The 20,471-nt window shown below is 42.8% G+C and overlaps 2 protein-coding genes across 3 annotated transcripts; one reads left to right on the forward strand and one right to left on the reverse strand.

The window, feature by feature from the left end:
* The first annotated feature begins 1,493 nt into the window (after positions 1-1,493).
* On the forward strand, positions 1,494-7,497 carry gsg1 (germ cell associated 1). The gene is made up of 6 exons (XM_026163733.1): positions 1,494-1,728; positions 2,201-2,523; positions 5,205-5,252; positions 5,341-5,505; positions 5,611-5,722; positions 6,571-7,497. Exons 2-6 carry the CDS (start codon positions 2,229-2,231, stop codon positions 7,049-7,051), a joined length of 1,101 nt encoding a protein of 366 aa, XP_026019518.1. The 5' UTR covers positions 1,494-1,728; positions 2,201-2,228; the 3' UTR covers positions 7,052-7,497.
* Positions 7,498-7,910: 413 nt separating this feature from the next.
* On the reverse strand, positions 7,911-17,712 carry LOC113021209 (epithelial membrane protein 1). Of its 2 annotated transcripts, none has more exons than XM_026165714.1 (5): positions 17,694-17,712; positions 10,788-10,875; positions 10,134-10,242; positions 9,293-9,433; positions 7,911-9,180 (listed from the first exon to the last, which is right to left on the reverse strand). In XM_026165714.1, exons 2-5 carry the CDS (start codon positions 10,863-10,865, stop codon positions 9,014-9,016), a joined length of 495 nt encoding a protein of 164 aa, XP_026021499.1. In that variant the 5' UTR covers positions 10,866-10,875; positions 17,694-17,712; the 3' UTR covers positions 7,911-9,013. The 2 variants fall into 2 exon arrangements, with proteins under 2 accessions (XP_026021499.1, XP_026021498.1); XM_026165713.1 differs by lacking the exon at positions 17,694-17,712 and adding an exon at positions 12,400-12,570.
* Positions 17,713-20,471: the final 2,759 nt, after the last annotated feature.

The following is a 20,471-nucleotide window of genomic DNA, read 5'->3' on the forward strand; positions in this document are numbered from 1 at the left end:
GTTAATTGACAGCTTTCATGTCATTGCAGTATTTTTCAGGGATGGCTTTTGCTCGGCACATGGACAGGAAAACACCACATTAACAGCAGAGCAGGAAACTAGATGTGTAACTATTTATTTATTTACTTAGAAATATGTTCTAGATAGTTTCCTCATCAACCGGTCGGCCTCCTCGCAGATCTTTGCGCTCTTGCTCCTTCATCTGTTGTCGTAAGGCCTCATCCATGATGCTGCCAGTATCACCCAACTTCTCCCCCCTCCTCCTCCTTGGCCTGGAAGGAGACGGTCAGAGAAACAAACTGACTCCCATCCCATATACGTGTACTGCACATGCTGCATGTCTGAGCATGCAATAAAGGTGGGTGTCTGTGGGTGGGCTGCACCTCCCTCTTGTGTCTGCACTTTAAGGTATTCTGGATGCATTCTTTCATGCATCTCTCTTATCTGTAGTTTATCTCGATCTTTCACCTCATCCTGCAACAGCTTCTCCTCCAGCTGCTTCTGGATCTGCTCACCAATCCTCTGCCTTAGTCTGATATAACAAACATGAGGTGACAATTCTTCTAATTTACATCCACTGACTTCAGCAGCATGATGATTGCAAAGTGATCTTATGGCAAAGCTCATAAATCCTTTCGGTCTCCAACCTATTGATTCTCCTGCGTATCTTGTTTGACTCTGCTGAGCGCTCTAAACCAGCTGAGGTAGCCGCACACCCATAATAGAGTAGTCCATGTGAATGTACGCCAGACCTACTGTATATTAAAAAATAAATAAAAAAGGCTTTTCTCATTCACATGTCCAGGAGCTGCTTCCTGCCAAGTGCTGGGCCTTGACCTCCATCTCCCTCAGGCCGTTCTGGGTTCTGAATAAATCAATTTAGTATATTTTAGTTTCCTCTGCTGTTTAGATTTCTGTATGAGGAATAAATAAAAGATTTAAGATGTAACTGTGGTGTTATTAATCTAGAAGTCAAGTGTCAGTGATGATATTCGTAATGGCTTCGCTAGTGTTACAGCTGTAAAATGTGTTTTTCTTTTCCATCATGTGGATGTCTGGGCACGTGAGTGTTTCCTCCCATATTGCAACCTGGCACCAGGATGCAATATGGGAAGAATGCAAGCCTGAAGAGGCAGTGTGATGTTTTGAGCAGTGTTCTGCTATTAAACCTTTGCACACCTTCAGGGGTCTAGTGGACCCCCTATAGCCAATCACAGTGGAGTAGCCACGTCTTACAATCAGAGAGTTATGGTGCACACATATAGTACTGGGTAGCACTATAGCCCCTGTCACTGTTTTCAAGGTCATTTTTGATTTCTACATGAACAGAGCGCTGCTTGCACTTACAGGCTGGAAAGTGTTGAAGGAGGGTGGAGATGAGAGGCAAGAGAGATGAATGAAATAGATCAAAATGAGTCTAGGAACCAAAATAAAAACAGATGGAACAGAGTTGTCTGTTTTGGATTTATAAGGATGGATTAAAGAGGAGGAGTGTGTGCTTGTGTGTGTGATGCTCACAGTTGTGTCTGACTGCCGGGGTCGGATCATAAAGACTGACAGACACACTGCTCGCAGAGGTCAGTGTGACGGCCAAAATCCTCCATCACTCTCAGTATCTCATGAGGAGTGAGAGGGAGAGCAGAGCTGTGAGGGGAGCCAGGTTTCTCTTTCACCTTCCACACTCACTCGATGATGCAACTGAGGACAAAGTGAGGGAGGCTGAAGCAGGTGAGTGCGCTTTAATTCACCGCTTGACACAAAGTGCTCAGACGTATTAGTTTGAGCATCTGTCTCCCGGAGAGCTTCCATAGCGACAGCTATTTTCACCCGTTTTCCTCCTCTGATTTGGCTGTCTGTCTTCCCACCAATTACCAGCAGTGTGTGATTTTCTGTCACAGTCTTTTTATTCTTTAAATGTGATTAGTAGTGTAAAACCAATCAGGCCCCCTTCACTCTCTCTTTTAAATGCCTCACTAATCTGAGGCAGTTGGGTAGAGCCGCTTCTCCTTGGAAACTAATAACAGGCTGCTGGTATTTTTAGTGGCATACAGGAGTTATACCTGACGTCAAGCAAATTTAACAGATTCCCTTATGAAGCATTTCATTTACATTGCAAGATTATTTTTTTTTTAACTTGCTGTTTAAATCGAGTCAAACACGTCTCAGTATCGTGTCTCATTCCCTGTTTCTCCTCCATCAGCCCAAGCCCTCATTTAAACCCTCGCGCGATGGCATTCGTGCAGCGGATGCGCTCCCCTTGCCTCTCCTTTGTCCAGACATTTTTGTCTCTCCTCCTGAGCACCACGGCCCTCATGTCCTCCTACTGGTGCGTGGGTAAGCAGAAGGTGCCCAAACCGCTGTGTTCGCCCACCAAGCAGACCAATTGCATCCCCGTTCCCGGCGTCTCCAACTCCTCCAGGATTCAGTTCTTCTGGGAGACCGGCGACGACCGCTTTGTCTTCCCCAACTTTCACACCGGACTGTTCATCATCTGTGAGGAGAACATCTACATAGATGAGTGGGGTGAGAGAAAAGAGGGGAGTGGGTAGAAATGTGACAAGCCCAGAATATTGTGATTGATTTCTGTTGTGTAAAGTAAAAACAAAAGTCAAACAGAAGTCCTTACTGACCACAATGGAGAGTCAAAGGACAAAGTTGCTCAGTTTCTTACAAAAGCCCAGACGTGGCGCCGCTGACCCTGAAGGGGATTAACAGGAATAGGCACTAATGAATGAGAGAGCACTGGATTTGGACAAAGAAGCTAAAAATAAGCACCGATGCTCCTCTCTAATTTATCTAGTGATGCTTGTAACATTCAATCAGTATCACCGGAAGGTTTTTTATAAGCACGCCCTGATCATACTTGATGATTAAACTGCGTGGTGAGTAGCCAAACAAGGTTAGCCAAACATCTGCCCAGAAACAGGAAGCGAGAGGAATCCTTAGTCCAGCATTAGACACCGAAATGGGTGACAGGAAGAGAGGAAGTGCAAGGTGGTAATGTGAAGTGAGGACTCAGGTGTGTTTGTACGTGTGCGATTGTGACTGTATTTGGGTGGGCGCTCGGCACAAAGAGGATTATCATCTGTGTTTATGTTCTGCTAGCCGAGATTTAGACTTCAACAGCATGACTCAATTATGGATTAAAACCCGGAGAGAGAGAAAGATTGATAGGATTCACAAACATCGACCGGGTATTCACCGTCTCATTTGCAGCTTATCTGCAGCAGATTTGAAGGATGATTATCAATATTTACGATAAGCCCCTTCAAAAATTCAACTGACATATATGGTTAATTAAGTAAAACTCCACATTACAATACGCGAGCTGTGCATGCACCCTAATCTCGTGGTCTCCAGCTATCTGTTACCATGTCTGCAACAGAGTAAATCAAGTGTTGAGAGAGAAAAGGCTTTCTCCTAGCAGCCCATCCAAACAAGCCGTACTTGTTCAGTTATTTTCTAATCATGCTGTCATGAACTTTAATATTTAACATGCTAACTGGGGCCTGTAGAGTCTGAGATAGAGCACTTTGGGGGGGTTTTCAATTTCTTTGAGCGTTGGATGATCTGAGCCCACTCCTTGGAGAGGCGTGTGGCTCAGGAAGTAGATCAGGTCATCTGCAACCTTCATATTAGTCATTTACTAATTTGTGGTTCGATTCCTGACTCCTTCAGTCTGCATACGTGTGGGCAAGATAATGAACTCTGAGTTGCTCCTATTAGTATTAACGTGTGTGTGAATATTAGACAGAGAGCGCTTAGTTTAAAAAGGGGTTGCAGTCAGGGCTGTCACCTCACAGCAGGACTCAAATCCACAATCTCGCCCAGGCCTTTTCTGTGTGGAGCATGTTCTCCCAGTGTCTGTGTGGGTTCTCTACAGGAACTTTGGCTTCTTCCCACAGACCAAAGACATGCAGTTAGTGGGGTTAGGTTAACTGGTTGGTTCTAAATTGTTCATAACAAATGTGACGTTGAATGGTTTACTGTCTGTGTTAGCCCTGTGACCCTGTGGCAGCTGGGATAGACTCTTGGGTCCCTTCTGTTTTCAGATTGTTTAGAAATGACCTTATAACCCAGATTGATGGGCAGTAACTTCTCTAGGATCATTGATGTCTTTCCTCCTTATCACTGTATTAACACACCTGACTGCTCCAGATCAGCAGTCCTCCAAAACTGCTTTTACAGAGGTGCTCACACTCACTGATGATCGGTTAATTAAGTGCGTTTGATTATCAGTCTCTACTCTCTTAATTCCAATGAAATCAGTAAGGAAGGCATTTAGCCTTAGTGTTGGTTTAATAAATAATATCAGTGTAATAAGTCACGTGTTTTTTACAACCTCCTACGGATGTGAGGATGCTGTTTACTTATAATTATGTCCTGACACATAACACCGTAGAATAGAAAGAGTTTGCACTTTCTTTTTTACACGACTGAAATTCAAAAATAATTCAAAGCAAGTGCGGCGCGGTGTCCTTGGGAGCTCTGAGCACCAATCCAAAGATAAAAATCAAACAAAGCAAATGAAGAAAACCTATAACAACACAGAGGGGAGCGCAGAGTGATGAAGGCCACGAGCACGCGGCTGTGTGTGTTCATTACTGTGTTTTTCTTAATGCACTTTGCACATGCGTGTTCAAGTTAGTGAAAATCTGTTCCTCATTTCTCCCCCTTTATTTGCATCTGTTTTTCTTAAGTCTCCGTATGCTGTACTTTCAGGGCCACCTCGGTGTAGAGCCATATGGTACTCTAATTATTTCAGCTGCCATGTAAACAATTAGATAAACAGGCTACAAAGAGGCTTAACCCACTACTGGCACACGTTGCTACTGTTTTTAACGCACGGCCCGTTTGATTGGTGGAAACAAAATGCGGCAATATTGAAATGAATCTAATCTAATCTAATGTTATAAAAATGGAAAACACAACAGTCTCAATGTGTGACCCTGAAGCCACAATCTTTCGAGATCTGAGCTAATCTTTTAATCTCCTATCACCAGGTTAACTCAGGCCATTACAGCACTCATGCAAACGGTCATCTCAAATCTGGTTTCTCACACAGTAATTCGATTGCAGCGTTTATTTACACTGAGAGTAATTACGCAGGGGCTGGCGGATTTTGGGGAGAGACAATGCTGCAATGGGTCTTACATAAAACATTTCCAGAGCAAACTCTTCTCATGTTTTCTTCTGATTTCTAGAGGAAAAGTGTCGAGGCTTTTACACACTCCCCCCAGGATCTGAAAAAGGTAAAGTTTTGCGGTTTCTCCCGCAGTGTCGTTTGAAATCCGTTCCCTCATCTGTCCCCTCTCTCAGCCTCTCCTCCTCCTTCTACAGCAATGCTTTGGCTGTCGCTGTCAATGGAGCTCGTGAATATCGGTCTGCTGTTAATCAGCTGCATACTGCTGTCCGTGCAGCTGTGTATCAGGGCCTGGTTTCCCTCTACGCAGCACTGGGGCCAGCTGCTCAATGCTTTTGCAGCTGTCTTCACAGTCCTGGGAGGTACAATATTTAGATGCATAGTCAAATCAGAGTGACTTCTGTTAACACCGCAGAAACACCGACAGAGTGACCAGGTTGTTACATTTCCTCGTTTTGTCCTCTCAGGTCTGCTCGGGATGGTCGGTCACATGATGTTCATGCAGGTGTTTCAGACCACTGCCTCGATGGGACCAGAAGACTTCAAGCCACATAGTTACGGGTACTCCTGGGCATTCTAGTGAGTTCTTTAACCATTTATATTACGTAGAAGATGTAGAAGATCACAGTGGTTCAGCCCAATTAGTTGTTCCCTCTCTGACTCAGACCATACTGGTATGATGATAATCTATTCCTCATGTCTATTGCTAAGTGCTTGTCTGACTGACTAAAATTCTTGTTTTGGGGATGAAAAAAGGAGAATAAACATTCTTTTCCTGGCTCTTATGTGAATCAGACCAATTTTTTTCCACACCAAATTCCTTGAGCTGTTTGTTTGGGATTCTTTGTGGGACCTCTCAATCAGCTGGGGATCAAGTCCCTCCAGCTTGTCACGCTACTGAAATGCCCTCAAATCATTTGCCCACTTAAAACGACAGTTTTACAACTCTCAGCTTCTGGAAATAAGTTCTTCTGCAAACACACAGTTGCTTGATGCGTTTTAGAGACACAGTACTGTGCAAAAGTCTTGAGTCATCCCTCATTTCTTTATATATTTTATTTAGGAAATAGGTGCATCAATTTATTGCAACGGATTCCAACATACATAGGATACAATATGTGTATATTCTATGTAGAAATACAATATAGCAAAGTCCTGTGTCATTTTTTAAGGACATGACTTTCAGATACTGTTTATCTGCTTTAGGCCTGCCAATTCTTCTTTTCCACTTGTCCAGTATAAATAGTATAAAAGTCAGAGTTTCTGAGTTTTCCCTTTAAGTCCAACTTCCAAGTTGAAGTTAACAATCCAAGATGGTAGTAGGGCACCAAAAAGCTACTCGGAATAATATTACTACTTGTGAAAAAACAAAACGTTGTGAAACGTTTGTGATGCCGTTTCTGTTTCTCCTCCTCTGCCTCCAACAGTGTGGCCTGGCTTGGCTTCACCATCTGCATGGCTGCAGGTGTCTCCACCCTGAACAACTATACCAAAAAGGTCCTGATGGTGGGTCCCAGGCGTGCCTCTGACCTCAACCCCTGCAGCTTTAACTTTATGGGACTTCTGCCACCTGCTCCTTACTACACACCACCAAATCCTGCCTCCAACCTCACCTGTCCCCTGTCTCCTCCTCGGATCTCCCACTTGTCTCCCTACTATGCCCCCCCTTCGGAAACATTGCCGCCCTCCGCCCCCACCCCAAGGCTCACGCACTCCCATTCACTTCCTATCTCGATTTCTAAGTCCTTCCCTCCTCCCCCCTCTCACCCTGCACCTGGATCACCTTTTCACCGTCTGTCCCTGCCCTCACCATCTCCCTCACCTACACCACCCGTCTCTTACCACACGACCCTCCCAAGACACCAGGAGAGTCATTACGAGCAGGAAGAGGACTACAGCCCCCTCTGAGGACCTACACCTCTCTTAGAAATGCTGTGTGCTGGGAATATTAAACTTTATAGAACATGGTCCCAAATTCCCTCCATTTCTCAGTTTGAGGTCCTGCACCCATAGGTAACAATCACATTTACACAATGTTAGAAAACACAAGTTCTGTACTGAAAAAATATGTAATATTAACTTTTTCTGCTTGTTGTAAATAAATGCAAACACAGTTTTGCATTCTCCTGTTTGTTGTGGAGCAATTTTGGCCCACTTCTTTATAACGTCTGTGAGCACATGGGGATAATTTTGTGTTAATACACAGAGGCAGTTAAAGATATACTTCGTTTTTCCTCTCTCTTTACTTCCTTCTAAACCCATTCATGTTACTAATGGACGTCATCTGTTGTGAGATGTTGCCGTGTTTCTTCATAAGTGTGTGAATGTGAGAGTGAATGAATAGTGGAATTGTAAAGCGCTTTGGGTGCCTAGAAAACCGCTATATAAATGCAATCCATTATTATTATTATAAGATTACACAACTTTTTTGTATTTATTAATTTATTTAATCAGAATATTTGAATATTTGTAAAATAAACATTTTTTTTTAGAACATAATAAAATTTTAACATTTGATGTGTTTCCTTTGGACTGCTTTTGTTAGAAAATAACATTTTAGTGATTCATAAACCAGTGTATTCATTTGTTATTTACAATCTGCAATGTCTGTTATTTAAATGAAGAACATGTGGATAAAGACTGAGCATAATACAGAAACTCCTCATTATGTATAAAATGTATATCAACCTTCACTTTGTGAGCCAGTGTAGTTAATTAAGAAATCCATGTCATGACAACTGGAGAAGAAAAATAAAAACACCTCCAATAACTGATTGAAATTCACGTTTTAATATAGTAAAAATCACCGTCAGTGTCATTCATCATGACGTACAAAGGTAGCAAAAATAAACAAGAGCATACAGAGCATCATGGGAAACAAATTATATTTACACACTACATCTCATACACCAAGAGTAAAGCCAGTTGCCTTTCAGTGTGGAAGCAGGTTTAATCTGGGTGATCGAATCTATGCTTTTAGAAACTAATGTGATTACATTTACAACCAGAAAAGACAGCTGAGTCTTTGAGTTATGTAAAATGGCAACTTTCAAACACTCCATGAGAACGTAACCAAAAGGCTTTTATGTGTTTCACGCTGAAACAAAGTAAATTCATTTTGCCTTTACATTTAGTATTAAACTGTATCTCCAGGGTTTGATTTGGTGTCTTCCCAATTACAAACAATTACAGCACAACCTCAGCAGCATCATAATATCGGCTTTCCACCGTATATCTTTGTATAGTCTTATTATATTTTTATATATTATGTAAGACTTCAAACAGATTAGCTACGGGTTGATTGCATTATGTTTTCACTCTGTTTATTCAGTGGCACACTGTATGAAGTAATACAAGGGCAAATTAAAAATTAAAAATCAATAAACTAACAACAAAAAAAAAATCTAAACAATAAAACTCACCCATTTCCATATTATAAATGTACATTACAAACTGTTTTTTTTTTATAAGAGAGGGATATTAATAGGTCTTAGTCTATGATAGCATCTTATAAACAATAAGGCCTTTTTTTATGTAATTAAAAAAAATAAAGGATTGTTTATCATTAGATGCCCTCAATAAATCCAGCCCCACTCTGGGCTGGAAATACACTCAAATACAGCTGTGATCGACTGAGCCTGCAGAAATAAGCCCGAAACTCCGATTATCTGAAAGCAGGCTCAGTTAAACACCAGTATGTATTTGAGGAGGATCAGCAGATCTACTATATCTATAGCTGAAAATACACTAGCAGCTCAAATCTGATGTCCAAAACAGATACATGTAAACACAGACCACACACTGTAATTAAAGCCAGATTTTAGCTGGAAGAGCAGATTCAGTTAAGGGTTCCAGGTTTGAATTCTGGAGCTACTCCGCAGTCTTCTTGCGTAGCACGAAGTAAATGATGGAGGAGAGGAATGTGAGAGCGAAGGCGATCCACGCCAAAATGAAGCAATGGCCGTAACTACCCAGACTTTGTTCATTAGTATGGAAGCGGTCTGTGTAGATGGAGGCTGCGATCATGATGCACAGGCCTGAAGTGAAGGAAACATGGAGACGAGTGAAGATGCACATCAGCGGATGTCATACAGAGAGAAACACCCTCAGTGAAAGGAATAAAACATAAGAGAAAAAAGAAATACTCACAGGCAAGGAACTGAAAGACACCAGAGACGAGGAACCTCTGTCCTTTGGGGAGGGTGAAGAGTTGAGCCACAAATACGAAGATTCCAATGATGGAGAATATACAAGCTAGCACTGAGCTGGCCTGCACTGCTTGGAGGTAACCTGCAGGCGGAGCCAGAGAGAGCAAACGCAATGAAGATACAGAGTGTGTGAAAGGGTGTGGGGGGTGTAATAGCTTAAGGACACTCCCTGGAAACGGCAGCACTGCAGTCACATTGAACCTTTGAAAATCTCAGACACAGTTGCAATGCTGACAGGCAGGAACATTATGTTCAAACACGCCAAATGCTTTATGGTAAAAAGACGCTGATCACAAACAGCTAAAACAGTCTTGTATGTTTGACTCAAGGCAATAACTGCATACCAAAGGATTAGGAAAAAGTCTTCATTTGCAATGCAAATAATACAGAATTTGGGTGAGTGTAAACTCATTGTGTGTCCCACCAAATGATGCAGATAAAAAGCATGTTCCTGGATTCAACTCTCAATGCTTAAAATAGGTGTTATATTTAATGTGTGAGCTCCAGGCCCCAAAGTATTGTATCAGATAGTACTCTTAACAGAATGCACTGTATATATATTTAAATCTTAGTTGTCTTCCCTTATAAATGGAGCATCACTGTTTAAAATCACAATGCAGTCACAGTGTGTTTGTGCATCTAACTGTGCCTGTGCAGCTCTGCTTAACACAACTGACCAGCTACATGTCATAGCATCAAACTATTACTAATCTCTTACTTTGATTCTACACATACGAAAACGTAACACTGAGAGGTGCAAGCATGGAAACATGTTCTCTTACTCTCTGGGTAGGTTGATGGAAGATCAATAGAATGCCATGAGTTATTCACGAAAACCCAGCGGGCCCATATATCAGTGGGCATGTTTCCGGCTGAGATGACCCACCAGGCCTGACGGGGAAGACAAAGACAATATTTGCAAAAATATTAACAGAATTCTTGTGTGCTAAAGTAAAAGCGGTGAATCAGTATGAGTGGAAATTAAACAGGTAGATACTGCAGCAGCAGTTATGGTGTGCATTTGCAGGGGGAAATTATGACAATATGAAGAAGGAATTCACTCGTTCCTTTAACTGAGACAAATCTCACTCAGGTATGCAACAGTGGCTGCAACGCAGGTGAGACTCGCATATAGGTATCCGTACTTGTGTGACGTATCTGGGTAAGACGCTCAGCGGTATGGGGTAATGACACAGAGCTCGTCACCATATATCGCACAGAAATGTCAAACATGTGGCCATCCAGAAGAACAGCTGGCCGCACGCCGAGAAGGAATGAATTCCTCAACAGATGAATCAGTCTCAACTCTTTGCCCATCCATCATGTCAGAGATGCACAAGGCCTGAAGCTAAGGGAGGAGGCCAGCAGCAATGCTGGGGCAATTATGCCTTGAGCATGGAAGAAGTCTATACACGGATAACAAGAATTGCACTTACATTGTCAATAGTGGCTGTCAGGAGGATGATGATGCAGGCGATGTGGAGAACAAAGATGGCGGCGAGGAGAATCAGCATGATGACTGTGCTGCAGAGAGGAAGGCACAACTTTAACATGTAACAGGGCGAGTAAAATAAACCAAGCAGACTAGGAGGGAACAGTCAAGCGTGGCCTACAGCTAACTCATTGTGTTGTTTGGTTTTTCTTTAGTAAAGGAAGCCTTTCGTGCGAGTCCCAAGTGTGTGCGCGCGCACACACATCCTCATGAACGCACGCATTCAGTGCACCAAAGCTAGGCCCAAACCTGGCACCCGCTCAGGGCGTGGCTTCTTAACGTCTAATTACCCTGGTTTACGGCTCCCAGTAAAAGAATCAGAGGTGCTGATGGGCAATTGTGTTTCAAACAAAATCAGTGTATCCCTGGGAAAGCAGATACCTCTGGTATAGAGACAACTGTGGAGGAAAGTTCATGACAGGCAGATGAGTTTAGGCTTGTCTCAGGGCATGGTGATTACAGTGGAGGAACCTGCCACTCCCTAAAATAACTGTAGAGACTACACTCTGTTCTCTGCACCTTGATGCTCCACACCTGATCCCTTTAGTCTGAATCGGACCGCTCGATATCTCCCGACTTAAAAAATAAACTTAAGCCTAGCTTTAAAAACTGTTCCCCCTGACTGATTAGTCAAAAAAGATGACTCCGCCCATGAGATATCAGTTAGTTTAGAATTTGCTAATCTAATGTATACAAGAGCTATGTTTGGCTGTAGCTAACAATAAGGCTGCTCTGGGTGTGAACAGAGAAAGAGGCACATCTGGAATGCGCTGGTTCTCTGGGCTGATAAAGGAGTGTTCATGGGATGGGTCCTCATACACGCTTCACACGCCCGCCAGTTCCCTTACTTTCATACGCAACCACGCACGTGTACAAAAAGAAAAGGGGAGGGGGGCTCGCGCACTGTGATCACACATACTGGCACATCCCCGCAAAGTAATTTCCCACGTTTTGCCCACTTCCACTTCTAGTGACAGCGAAGGCAAATATTGGCTCTGCGGCTCAGCCTGAAGGCAGAGAACGCAAATACAGAAAGAAGGACCAAACTTTAATGAAAAAAAGCTGTGAGCAGATAAACAACAACAATAACAACAAAGTTAAAGCTGATGCTTTCATTTAAAACACGCACACCGAGCACTTTGATCAAAGAAGACATGTTGACTGCTCCTGTGGGCTTTCCCCCCGACTAAATCTGAATCTAGCATATTTTCCATACACAAAATAGACCACATTTGTTTGGGGCAAGATCTGAGAATGTAGCAAAACCACAAGTCCTGATGCAGGAACTGAGACTGGAGCAAAACCTGGTGAGGAACAAGTTGCTTTAACGGTAGAGCAAAGAAAGGTAAACCGGCTCTACTTCACAGATGCACAGACACACACGTCTCCACACTTTAGCCTTTTTTATCATTAGATTTTCTTATCTTCCAATGGAAAAAAAACCCCCCAAAACATTAATGCAAAACTACAAAACAAGCTTCTATTCAAACATCACTCAAGCTTGATGAAACACCTGTAGAAAAGAAGCAAAAGAAGAAGAAGAATCTTTGACTTACTGTTAGGTGGCTGTTTGTCTCTTCAAGTCTAATTCCTCCTGCTCTCAAAGACACCGATTTCAGACTGTGTCCAAATGTACAAACACAAGTTCTACTCAATCTGCCCACTATTTTACCCTGCCCTCTTTTTAAGTCCACACCCAGGACAAGCCTCTTGCTGACTTGATCACATAATCTCTGCCCCTTTTTCTTTCTGTCCCGTCTCTTCCTCCTCGACTCTTCACTCATCGCCCCACCCTCCCTCTCTCTCTATGTGTACACATACCAACGCTCAAACGGACACTTAGTTTCTCTGTGTTTGGTGTGTTTTGCCTTTGTCACTCAGCTGATGGTGGTGATTTTCTCTGTGAGGACACACGTGATGATTCACTGACATTATGTGGGAAAAGCAGGGGGGGGGGGGGGTGTTAAAGCCTTGGAAAGTGATTTTACGCATGTTGCCATGGCAGCAGACTGTAACCACCCAAAACACAATCACATTGTTACTAGTGTGTGTATGTTATGTACCAACAATCATAACTTAGCTGCGCAGACGCACACAAACACACATAACTGAATTTATTGTTTCTCCCTAATCACTGCCATTCGCCTTTTCCAGCTTTTGTTACAGAGGAAGAGGTTTCAGGATAAAGGAATGTTGGTGCTTGCCATCGAGGGAAAAATAGCTGGAGGCCCAAACGAGTGCAGCTCGTTGCTTAAGTGAAAAAGATGGAGCAGAAAAGGGGGAGGAGGTTCTTTGCAGAAAGTAGGGTGGCAGTGAGGTATTTCACGCCGCTCGAAGTTCATTAGTTATTACTTATTATTACTCGTCTGTTCCTGCTGATGATTGAGGTTCTCCCAATGACTCCAGTGAGTCAAAGTCATCTGCTTCTTTAGCAGATCGCACAGATTACTCACAGGAAGAACCTTACAGAGGGAATCTATTAGGCTTGTCCTCATTTTCAGTGCCATGCAGGCTGTGTGTACTGTAGGAATAGTGGACGTATGGGATCGGGGTATGTGTAAGCATCCTTGTGAGCCTTCGAATGAGCCTAGCAGCATGGCAGTTCAGTGGTTAGCGCTGGCCCTGGGTTCAACCCCAGATATAGGTCATGTGTCGAGTTTGCATGTTCTCCCCATGCTTGAAATCATGATAGGGCGAAGCAGTTCTCAAGTTTCACTGTAGTTAAATTAAAGTTTAACACTATGAAATCACAGGATTTCATAGATAATCATAATAAGTAGATTTCTTATCTCAGGTACACATCATCTCAGTTGTGACAGCCGTATCCCGACCCACCTTCTGTTTACGAGGGGAAACCGTTCTACCTGTGACTCATGCTGAAGCCACCCTAGTTTGAGTCAAAGAATAAGAATTTGAAGCTGAAGTTGAGCATGACAGGTTTCCTTTCAAAGGCGATCAGTCCATATCATCATAAACTATTTCATTACGGCCTAAAATGTGTTACACAACCCACAGCAAATCAAACATTAACAATGCAGCGTGCTGGTGTCAGAGCCTCATAACTACATCTAACAGCAGTTACACTCTACATCCTGTTTTCCCTCACAGTAATGGACACAGTAAGAGGCGAAGACCGAATTAGAAAAACTAGAATTTCCACATCGTGGTTGTATGCCTCTATTAACCAATCAAGTTGAAACATGTTAGTTAGTTGTCCAAGTTGGTGGTGTGAAAATAGATGCTGTCTGCTTCACAGAGTATGAGGATAATACTCTGTGATTTCTGACATCTACAAAAAAAACAAAAACTAATTTGACCTGGATTTGTTAAGCTCTGTTGTAACTGTTTTGCTCTGTGTGTAGTGTATGAGTGTGCAAGTTCAATGGGCAATAGAGCTAATGTGTGAATAACAAAGGCTTACACACAACAGTAGACAAAGCTACAAATATAGATGCTGCTGCAAGAAGCTGCACATTAAGAGCAGAAGCTTCATGGAGCACCGGACGACTACGCTATACAACAGTCATGCTGTTTCCATGTGAGCCACCAAGTCTAGTGTGACTAACTCAGAAAAAGAAATATGAATTGTAGCCACAAGTTCCTCTTTTTAAAAGAGTCGCTGACATCACAGCAACGAGTGCCTTCGACTTTTTGAGTATGAAATGTCATCATATTTTAATTTTAGCTCATTTTAAATTTGTGTAAATTGTTCCCACACAGTTAGAACTTGAAATGCCACTTGCATTGTAAATCCCTATGACAGGTGAACTTACAGTAAAGCACAATGATGTCAACCGCGCGGAAGCACGAGAGGCGGAGACTAGTTCAAAGTTTGAATTCGGTCACTAGGCAACTGCAGCAAGTGTAAGGGCATATGGCGAGGATAAAGACGAGCTGATGAGCAGCAAAATTGATAGAGTATTCTGCGTGTGATCATTTAGTCTACTGATTATATCTCTGACCATTTGGACGTTTTGATCTTTAAACGAGGTTTGCAGCAGAAGGAAGTGGAAGGTGGCACTTCCTGAAAAAAACTAATTTGATGACAAAAATAACAACAGATGCAAGTAGGTAGGAAAGTCAAACACAATGTAGATGAAGCATCCAAAAATAATCTGTGTGTGGACTGGGAGGCTGAGATCACTTGTTTGCTTCTGCTGAGAATTAAAGTATGGCTAACAACATTTCTGAGTCAAAAGCTTGGCGGTGAGTTAGCATCGTATTAGGCTACCTCGGCCTCAGGTATGAGCCAGCAGGATAATAGCACACTTGCAGACCAGAGCAGAGGCTGCTCGAGGTCACAGCAGGGCTCACTGTGTGGCTCATAACATGAAAGCACGCACACAAGCATGCTTCCATACAAAACACTGTTGTCTCACATTGTTCTTTAGTATGACAAGAGCAGAATCAAGACTACAGAAGCCTTCAGATGAATGAGTGGTCTTTCATTCATTCACTCACTCTTTCAACACTCTCTATTTCTGATGCCGCGCCTCGGTCACCTGACCTATCGTTCCACGTCCCGCCCTATGGGAAAGCTTTCGAGTCCGTTGAAATTGCGCACTTCAGGTTTTAGAATGCAGTTGCATACATCATCCAGCAATGTACGCCAAACATCCTCTGTAGGAAAGCTGGGAGATCGGTGCATGTGATCATATCAAGTCCTGTAATTTGTGCAATGTGACTTCAGATAAATAACTGCAACTGCTTAAAATATACAATCAGAAAAAAAGTGATATTGGCTGAAGAAAACAGGAGGAGAAAGGAGAAGACAAAGCTGTGAGAGGAGAATGCGGTTGGGCCTGCTCCTGTTCTGGGCGTGTCGACCCCACCTTGCAGCGAAGTTAAGCTCAGGTTTGCAACGTTCTATTCAGCGCGACAGGCCACTCCCTTCAGCCTGTTCATCTCGCCATAATATTAGAAAAGTGTTGGGAGTTTGAGGAAAAAAGCCCCAAAACAAAACAAAATGAATGCTTTCTTTGTTTTTTTGCCACATCAGTTATGCAAGAATCATGCCAGCCCCCTTTTTTTTTTAAGTTCTCGGTGTAATTTTAGGAGAGGAAATTGCCATGAGTCATGCATCAGTCAGCTATCATTTTTTTTCAGAGTGAAAAACTTAGCGGGTGTTTTGCACACCGCAGTTGTGCATGCAGCAGGAGGGGTGGGGAGGGGGGGGGTCGGAGCGTAGCCACGGCAGATTTCTCAGATCCAAACACAAGTCGACAAATCATGTGCCTCCATAACTGTTAAAGGAGAACCAATCAGGTGGCTTGCTCAACACACAGCCCTTTGTCGTGCTGGATCACTCAAAACAGCTGTCATACTGTGTGATCGACAGTGTTGTACTAATACTGATTCCTCCCCAGCGTATGCTCATTCATGGCGGTCCAATTTCAGTTTATTGCACACTGTTGGGTTCATTAAAGAGCTGAAAAGCAGAACTCAATCTGCTCTGCAACAATCGCAGGAACACACATTACTGCAAATGAGCCACGAGACCGACCAAGACAAGGGCTTCTCAATCATGGATTACCTGTCTCACCTTGAAGCCTTGAGCTAAGCCCTGCATTTTTGATTTAGCAGCTGTTTGCGGCACTGGTATTGCTAATCATTTATCACTTTGACACATGTTAAAATGTTTGGAGACGAGCCTCAGATACAGCCCAGCCACGTGATGCGGATGCCTGAACAAGGCGTACAAAAGAGCAGATCGCTACGTTTTGGTTGGGCAACGTCAAAATCCTTTAATGAAGGTGGCTGTTAGGAGCGAGGAGTGAGGGAGGATTTCGACACGACCGTGTGAAACAAAGCCATCCCAGCGGTGCCTACATGCCAACACAGTGAGCCTGACCACAGCCAAGTCGCTGCCGTATTTACACAATAGTAAAGCTCTCTGTCTGTGGTTAGCGTCTCACTCGCCTCATTCCTGTTCCATCTCACAATATGTCACACCCTGCTCTGAGATTTCTAAACCTCTCCTATAAAAACAGTGACTGGGACTCCTTGGAAGAAGCCAGAGTGAACGAAGGGGCCAGAAAAAAAATTGATGTTGAAACTCTTGATTTGCCAAGGGGCAATTGTGTAATTTCAAAAGTACACCATCACCCTTATCTCTGCTCCCGGTGTCACCAGACTGGTTCTGATGAAAAGCCCCGGAACAGGCATGTCAGCCAAGGCGTGAGCCGCTCGCTCAGTCACATGTACATAAAAGCGTTTATAAGCACAGGGATATGTGAGCAGAGCATCTTGAGAAAAGCAAATATGAACAAACTGTACTCCAAATTAATCAACTTCTAAGGGAGTTACTCACAGACAGAGAAACACACCAACACACAGAGTTTCCATTCCCACCCTCCTTTTCTCTGCTGCTCTGGGGCGAGATGGTCATCAGTTTCAGTTTCCAGTAAAACTTTTTTTTAAAAAGTCTTTCTTTAGACAAAGACATTTAAGATACCGTTCATTTAGGAACCAAAATGAGCAGCAGGGTAACACCTGTGATGTAAAAAAGTGGGTTAATTCATATTATTTACGACACTACTTTTTAATCAGGTGTTCTTTTTCTCTAAGACCTGATAAATATGGACAAAAATAACCATTGTTTTACAAAACTGGCCCCAGTTTTTCAATTTTAAAATACATGTTACCATTTAAGCAAAGTTACACTATAATAAGGTGTTAGTCTTCATACCCGACACACAGCTGTACACAGTGTTAGCATCTACTGACATAAACAGCTCAAAAGGTTTCAGGATTTTTAATACGAACTATTTCTTTTTTATATACAAATCATACCAAACCTTAGCTTGCTACCTTACTAGTACCAGGTTGGACCCCATTTTTGCCTTCATACCTGCTTTAATTCTTCGTGGCATAGATTCGATGAAGTGCTGGAAACATTCCTCAGAGATTTTGATCCATGTTGACATGACAGCGTCACACAGCTGCTGGACATCCATGATGTGAATCTCCTGTTAAACCACACCTGGTGACTGTGGGGGCCATTTGACTACAGTGAACCCACCGTTACGGTGTGGTGTGTTGTCCTGTTTGGAAGCAGCCAGGAGAAGATAAGCACGGTGTGGTTATAAAGAGATGGACATGGTGGGCGGCAATAATCAGGCAGCCTGTGGTGTTTAAATGATGCACAGTTGGTCCAAAGGGGCCAGAAATGTGGCATGAAAATATCCTTCACATCGTTACATACCGCAACCAGCCTAAACCGCTGGTACAAGACAGAATGGATCCATGCTTTCATGTTGTTCACGCCAAATTCAGACCCTACTATCTGAATGCCACAGGTCAAAGGAGTGTGCCCAGTCGTCTGACCCAACACTGACATTTCTACCCGGAGGACTGCTGCTTTCTGGACATTTTCCCAGTAGATCAACAGCTCCTGATTCACTCAGACCAGCCCATTTGGCACCAGCAACCATGCCACATTCACTTAAATCACCTTCATTCTTCATTCTGATGCTTAGTTTGAACTTCTCCATGTCTACATGCAGTGACCTGCTGCCATGAGATCAGCTGATTAGCTATTTCTATTAACGAGCAGCTGAAAAGATACACCTGAAAAATAACCTCATTTCTTTAAAAACAATCCTGAGTTCAACCTAATCTTTATTCTGAAAACATAATTTCAGATTGTTGGTGCCCGATGATGCAAATTATTTAAATTGCATATTCATTCATGCATATTTTTAACTACATTTTAAATACTACGTTATGAAGCACACATGTTTTTAGTTTCTGATTCAAACAGTTGAATCTATTTCAAAATTTCCACATTACAAAAAAAAATATCTAATTTCAACGATTTCATCTCACTTTTAATAGTGTGGTTTTGAACATACAGCTGTACGCACTGTTAGTGGCTGATATGAACAATTTTAAATACTTTAAACTGACGTCTAATGCTTATTTGTACAATTTCCTTTTAAACATATACTTGTAGGTGCTTTACAACATATTGTTCTGTTTTTTATTCGCCTGCTTAGTAACAAGAGATTTATTTATTCATTTACTGTTTTATTTACAACATACACTGTATATTTGAGCAAACACTGCAATACCTATTGAAGCAGGAGAAGAGAAGCTGAGAACAGAGGTAAACACTGTGTGAAGGGCCATCAAAATCAAATTAAGACATCAAAGAATCGGCTAAACGCACAGCTAAGAGAATTTATCTCTGAGCATTTGCTTGTGCCCCGCTGGCTGCCTGCCAGTGGTTTGAATAGAAAAGTGAGACAGGAGCAGCTTCGGGAGTCTATTATGAACTCGACACAGCCGAGGTTTTCTACAGTGGATGTGAGCCACTTCACTTTTGAAGGCTGCAGAACAACTTTGTGTGCGGTGAACGTTTTGTGTGTCGACTGTGGTGCCCTAGCTACCGTTTACATTTAATAAAAAAGGAGGGGAAAAAAGATAATGCCTCATATTTAGCTGAGCCAAACTGTCTCCATGGTTACTGGCTAGGGGTTTTCATTCTTGATTCACTTCCTCACCCAGGGCGCTCTTTCGTAGCCCTCCCCCTTCTTTCCCTTTGCTCTTATTACTACATTTAACTCCAGTTTGTCCCCGCGTGGTTTCTTCTTCTCTTTGGGACGATGTCTGCTCCTCCCGCTTCCTGCTCGGTGTCACCCCTGCGTTTATGCCTCCCACACAAAGCCCTGCGATCTCAATGAAAGCCAGACATGCACACTGTACTCATGCTCTGACTCTAAAGAAAACAACTCGTGCCTGTAGCTAGGCAACTCCAAATATGAGTCATCCCACTGCCGCGCCCATCAACTGATCAACACCCCCCCACCGCCGCCGCCACCACACACACACACACACACACACACACACACACACACACACACACACACACACACACACACACACACACAGAGCTCTGGGTCCTCTTTAAGAAGCGTAGCTGTTAACATTATCTCTGCAGTCTCTTCTAAACTTCATGGTAGCTGCGGAAACACAGCACTGATGATAATGCTGTAAGGACGCAGCCCCTCTCTGGCGTCAGTTGATCTGAACCACAATCTGATGGCATGACTGATATCAGCTCCACACTCACTGCCTGTCGAATGGAGTTGGTGGCAAACTATCGCTGACTGTCTTTCTCAGTTGATCGGTTCAGTTTTTCTCTGCTGACAAAGCCATTAAACAGTCTTTTCCAAGAGCAGGTCTCTCCAAAGGGAGTTTATCAGCAAGTTATTAAAAATGAACGCAGTTTGGAAAAAAAAATGCAAAATGCAAATGAATGAAAGGAAGTGGAGTCATTGCAAGTAAAAGCAGGAGTTATGTGGGGAAATATTCTTCCAGTGTGAGTTACTTTTAGCCTCTGACTAATTTTTCTGTCAGCAGATAAAAATAAATGACTTACAAAAAAAGAGGGCAGGGGTCAAATGATCTGAATTTCAGGGATGAAATGGCATCTATCAGAAAGACAGAGCCACATGTGTAGCTGAGCAAATGCATGTCCAGAAAAAAATCAGCTACTCAACTGTATTAGAAGATGAAACATACACAGTTAGCCAGACTTACAGATTAGTAAGTCTACATGATTTCAGTAGGGTTCATAAAATAATGCTTTTCAAATCTTCGGTGACTTTGTGCAATGCAGTGCTGC

This window comes from Astatotilapia calliptera, chromosome 4, assembly GCF_900246225.1.
Source record: "Astatotilapia calliptera chromosome 4, fAstCal1.2, whole genome shotgun sequence".
Classification (NCBI taxonomy): Eukaryota; Metazoa; Chordata; class Actinopteri; order Cichliformes; family Cichlidae; genus Astatotilapia; species Astatotilapia calliptera.

Bases quoted from the DNA above. Each gene is read 5' to 3' on its own strand.
- LOC113021209 (XM_026165714.1), bottom strand. From the start codon at position 10,865: ATGCTGATTCTCCTCGCCGCCATCTTTGTTCTCCACATCGCCTGCATC. The intron at 10,243-10,787 runs GTAAGTGCAATT...CTTCCCCGTCAG, and splicing joins TGACAGCCACTATTGACAAT to GCCTGGTGGGTCATCTCAGC. The intron at 9,434-10,133 runs GTAAGAGAACAT...CTCCGCCTGCAG, and splicing joins TCCATCAACCTACCCAGAGA to GTTACCTCCAAGCAGTGCAG.
- gsg1 (XM_026163733.1), top strand. From the start codon at position 2,229: ATGGCATTCGTGCAGCGGATGCGCTCCCCTTGCCTCTCCTTTGTCCAG. The intron at 2,524-5,204 runs GTGAGAGAAAAG...TCTGATTTCTAG, and splicing joins CATCTACATAGATGAGTGGG to AGGAAAAGTGTCGAGGCTTT. The intron at 5,506-5,610 runs GTACAATATTTA...TTGTCCTCTCAG, and splicing joins TGTCTTCACAGTCCTGGGAG to GTCTGCTCGGGATGGTCGGT.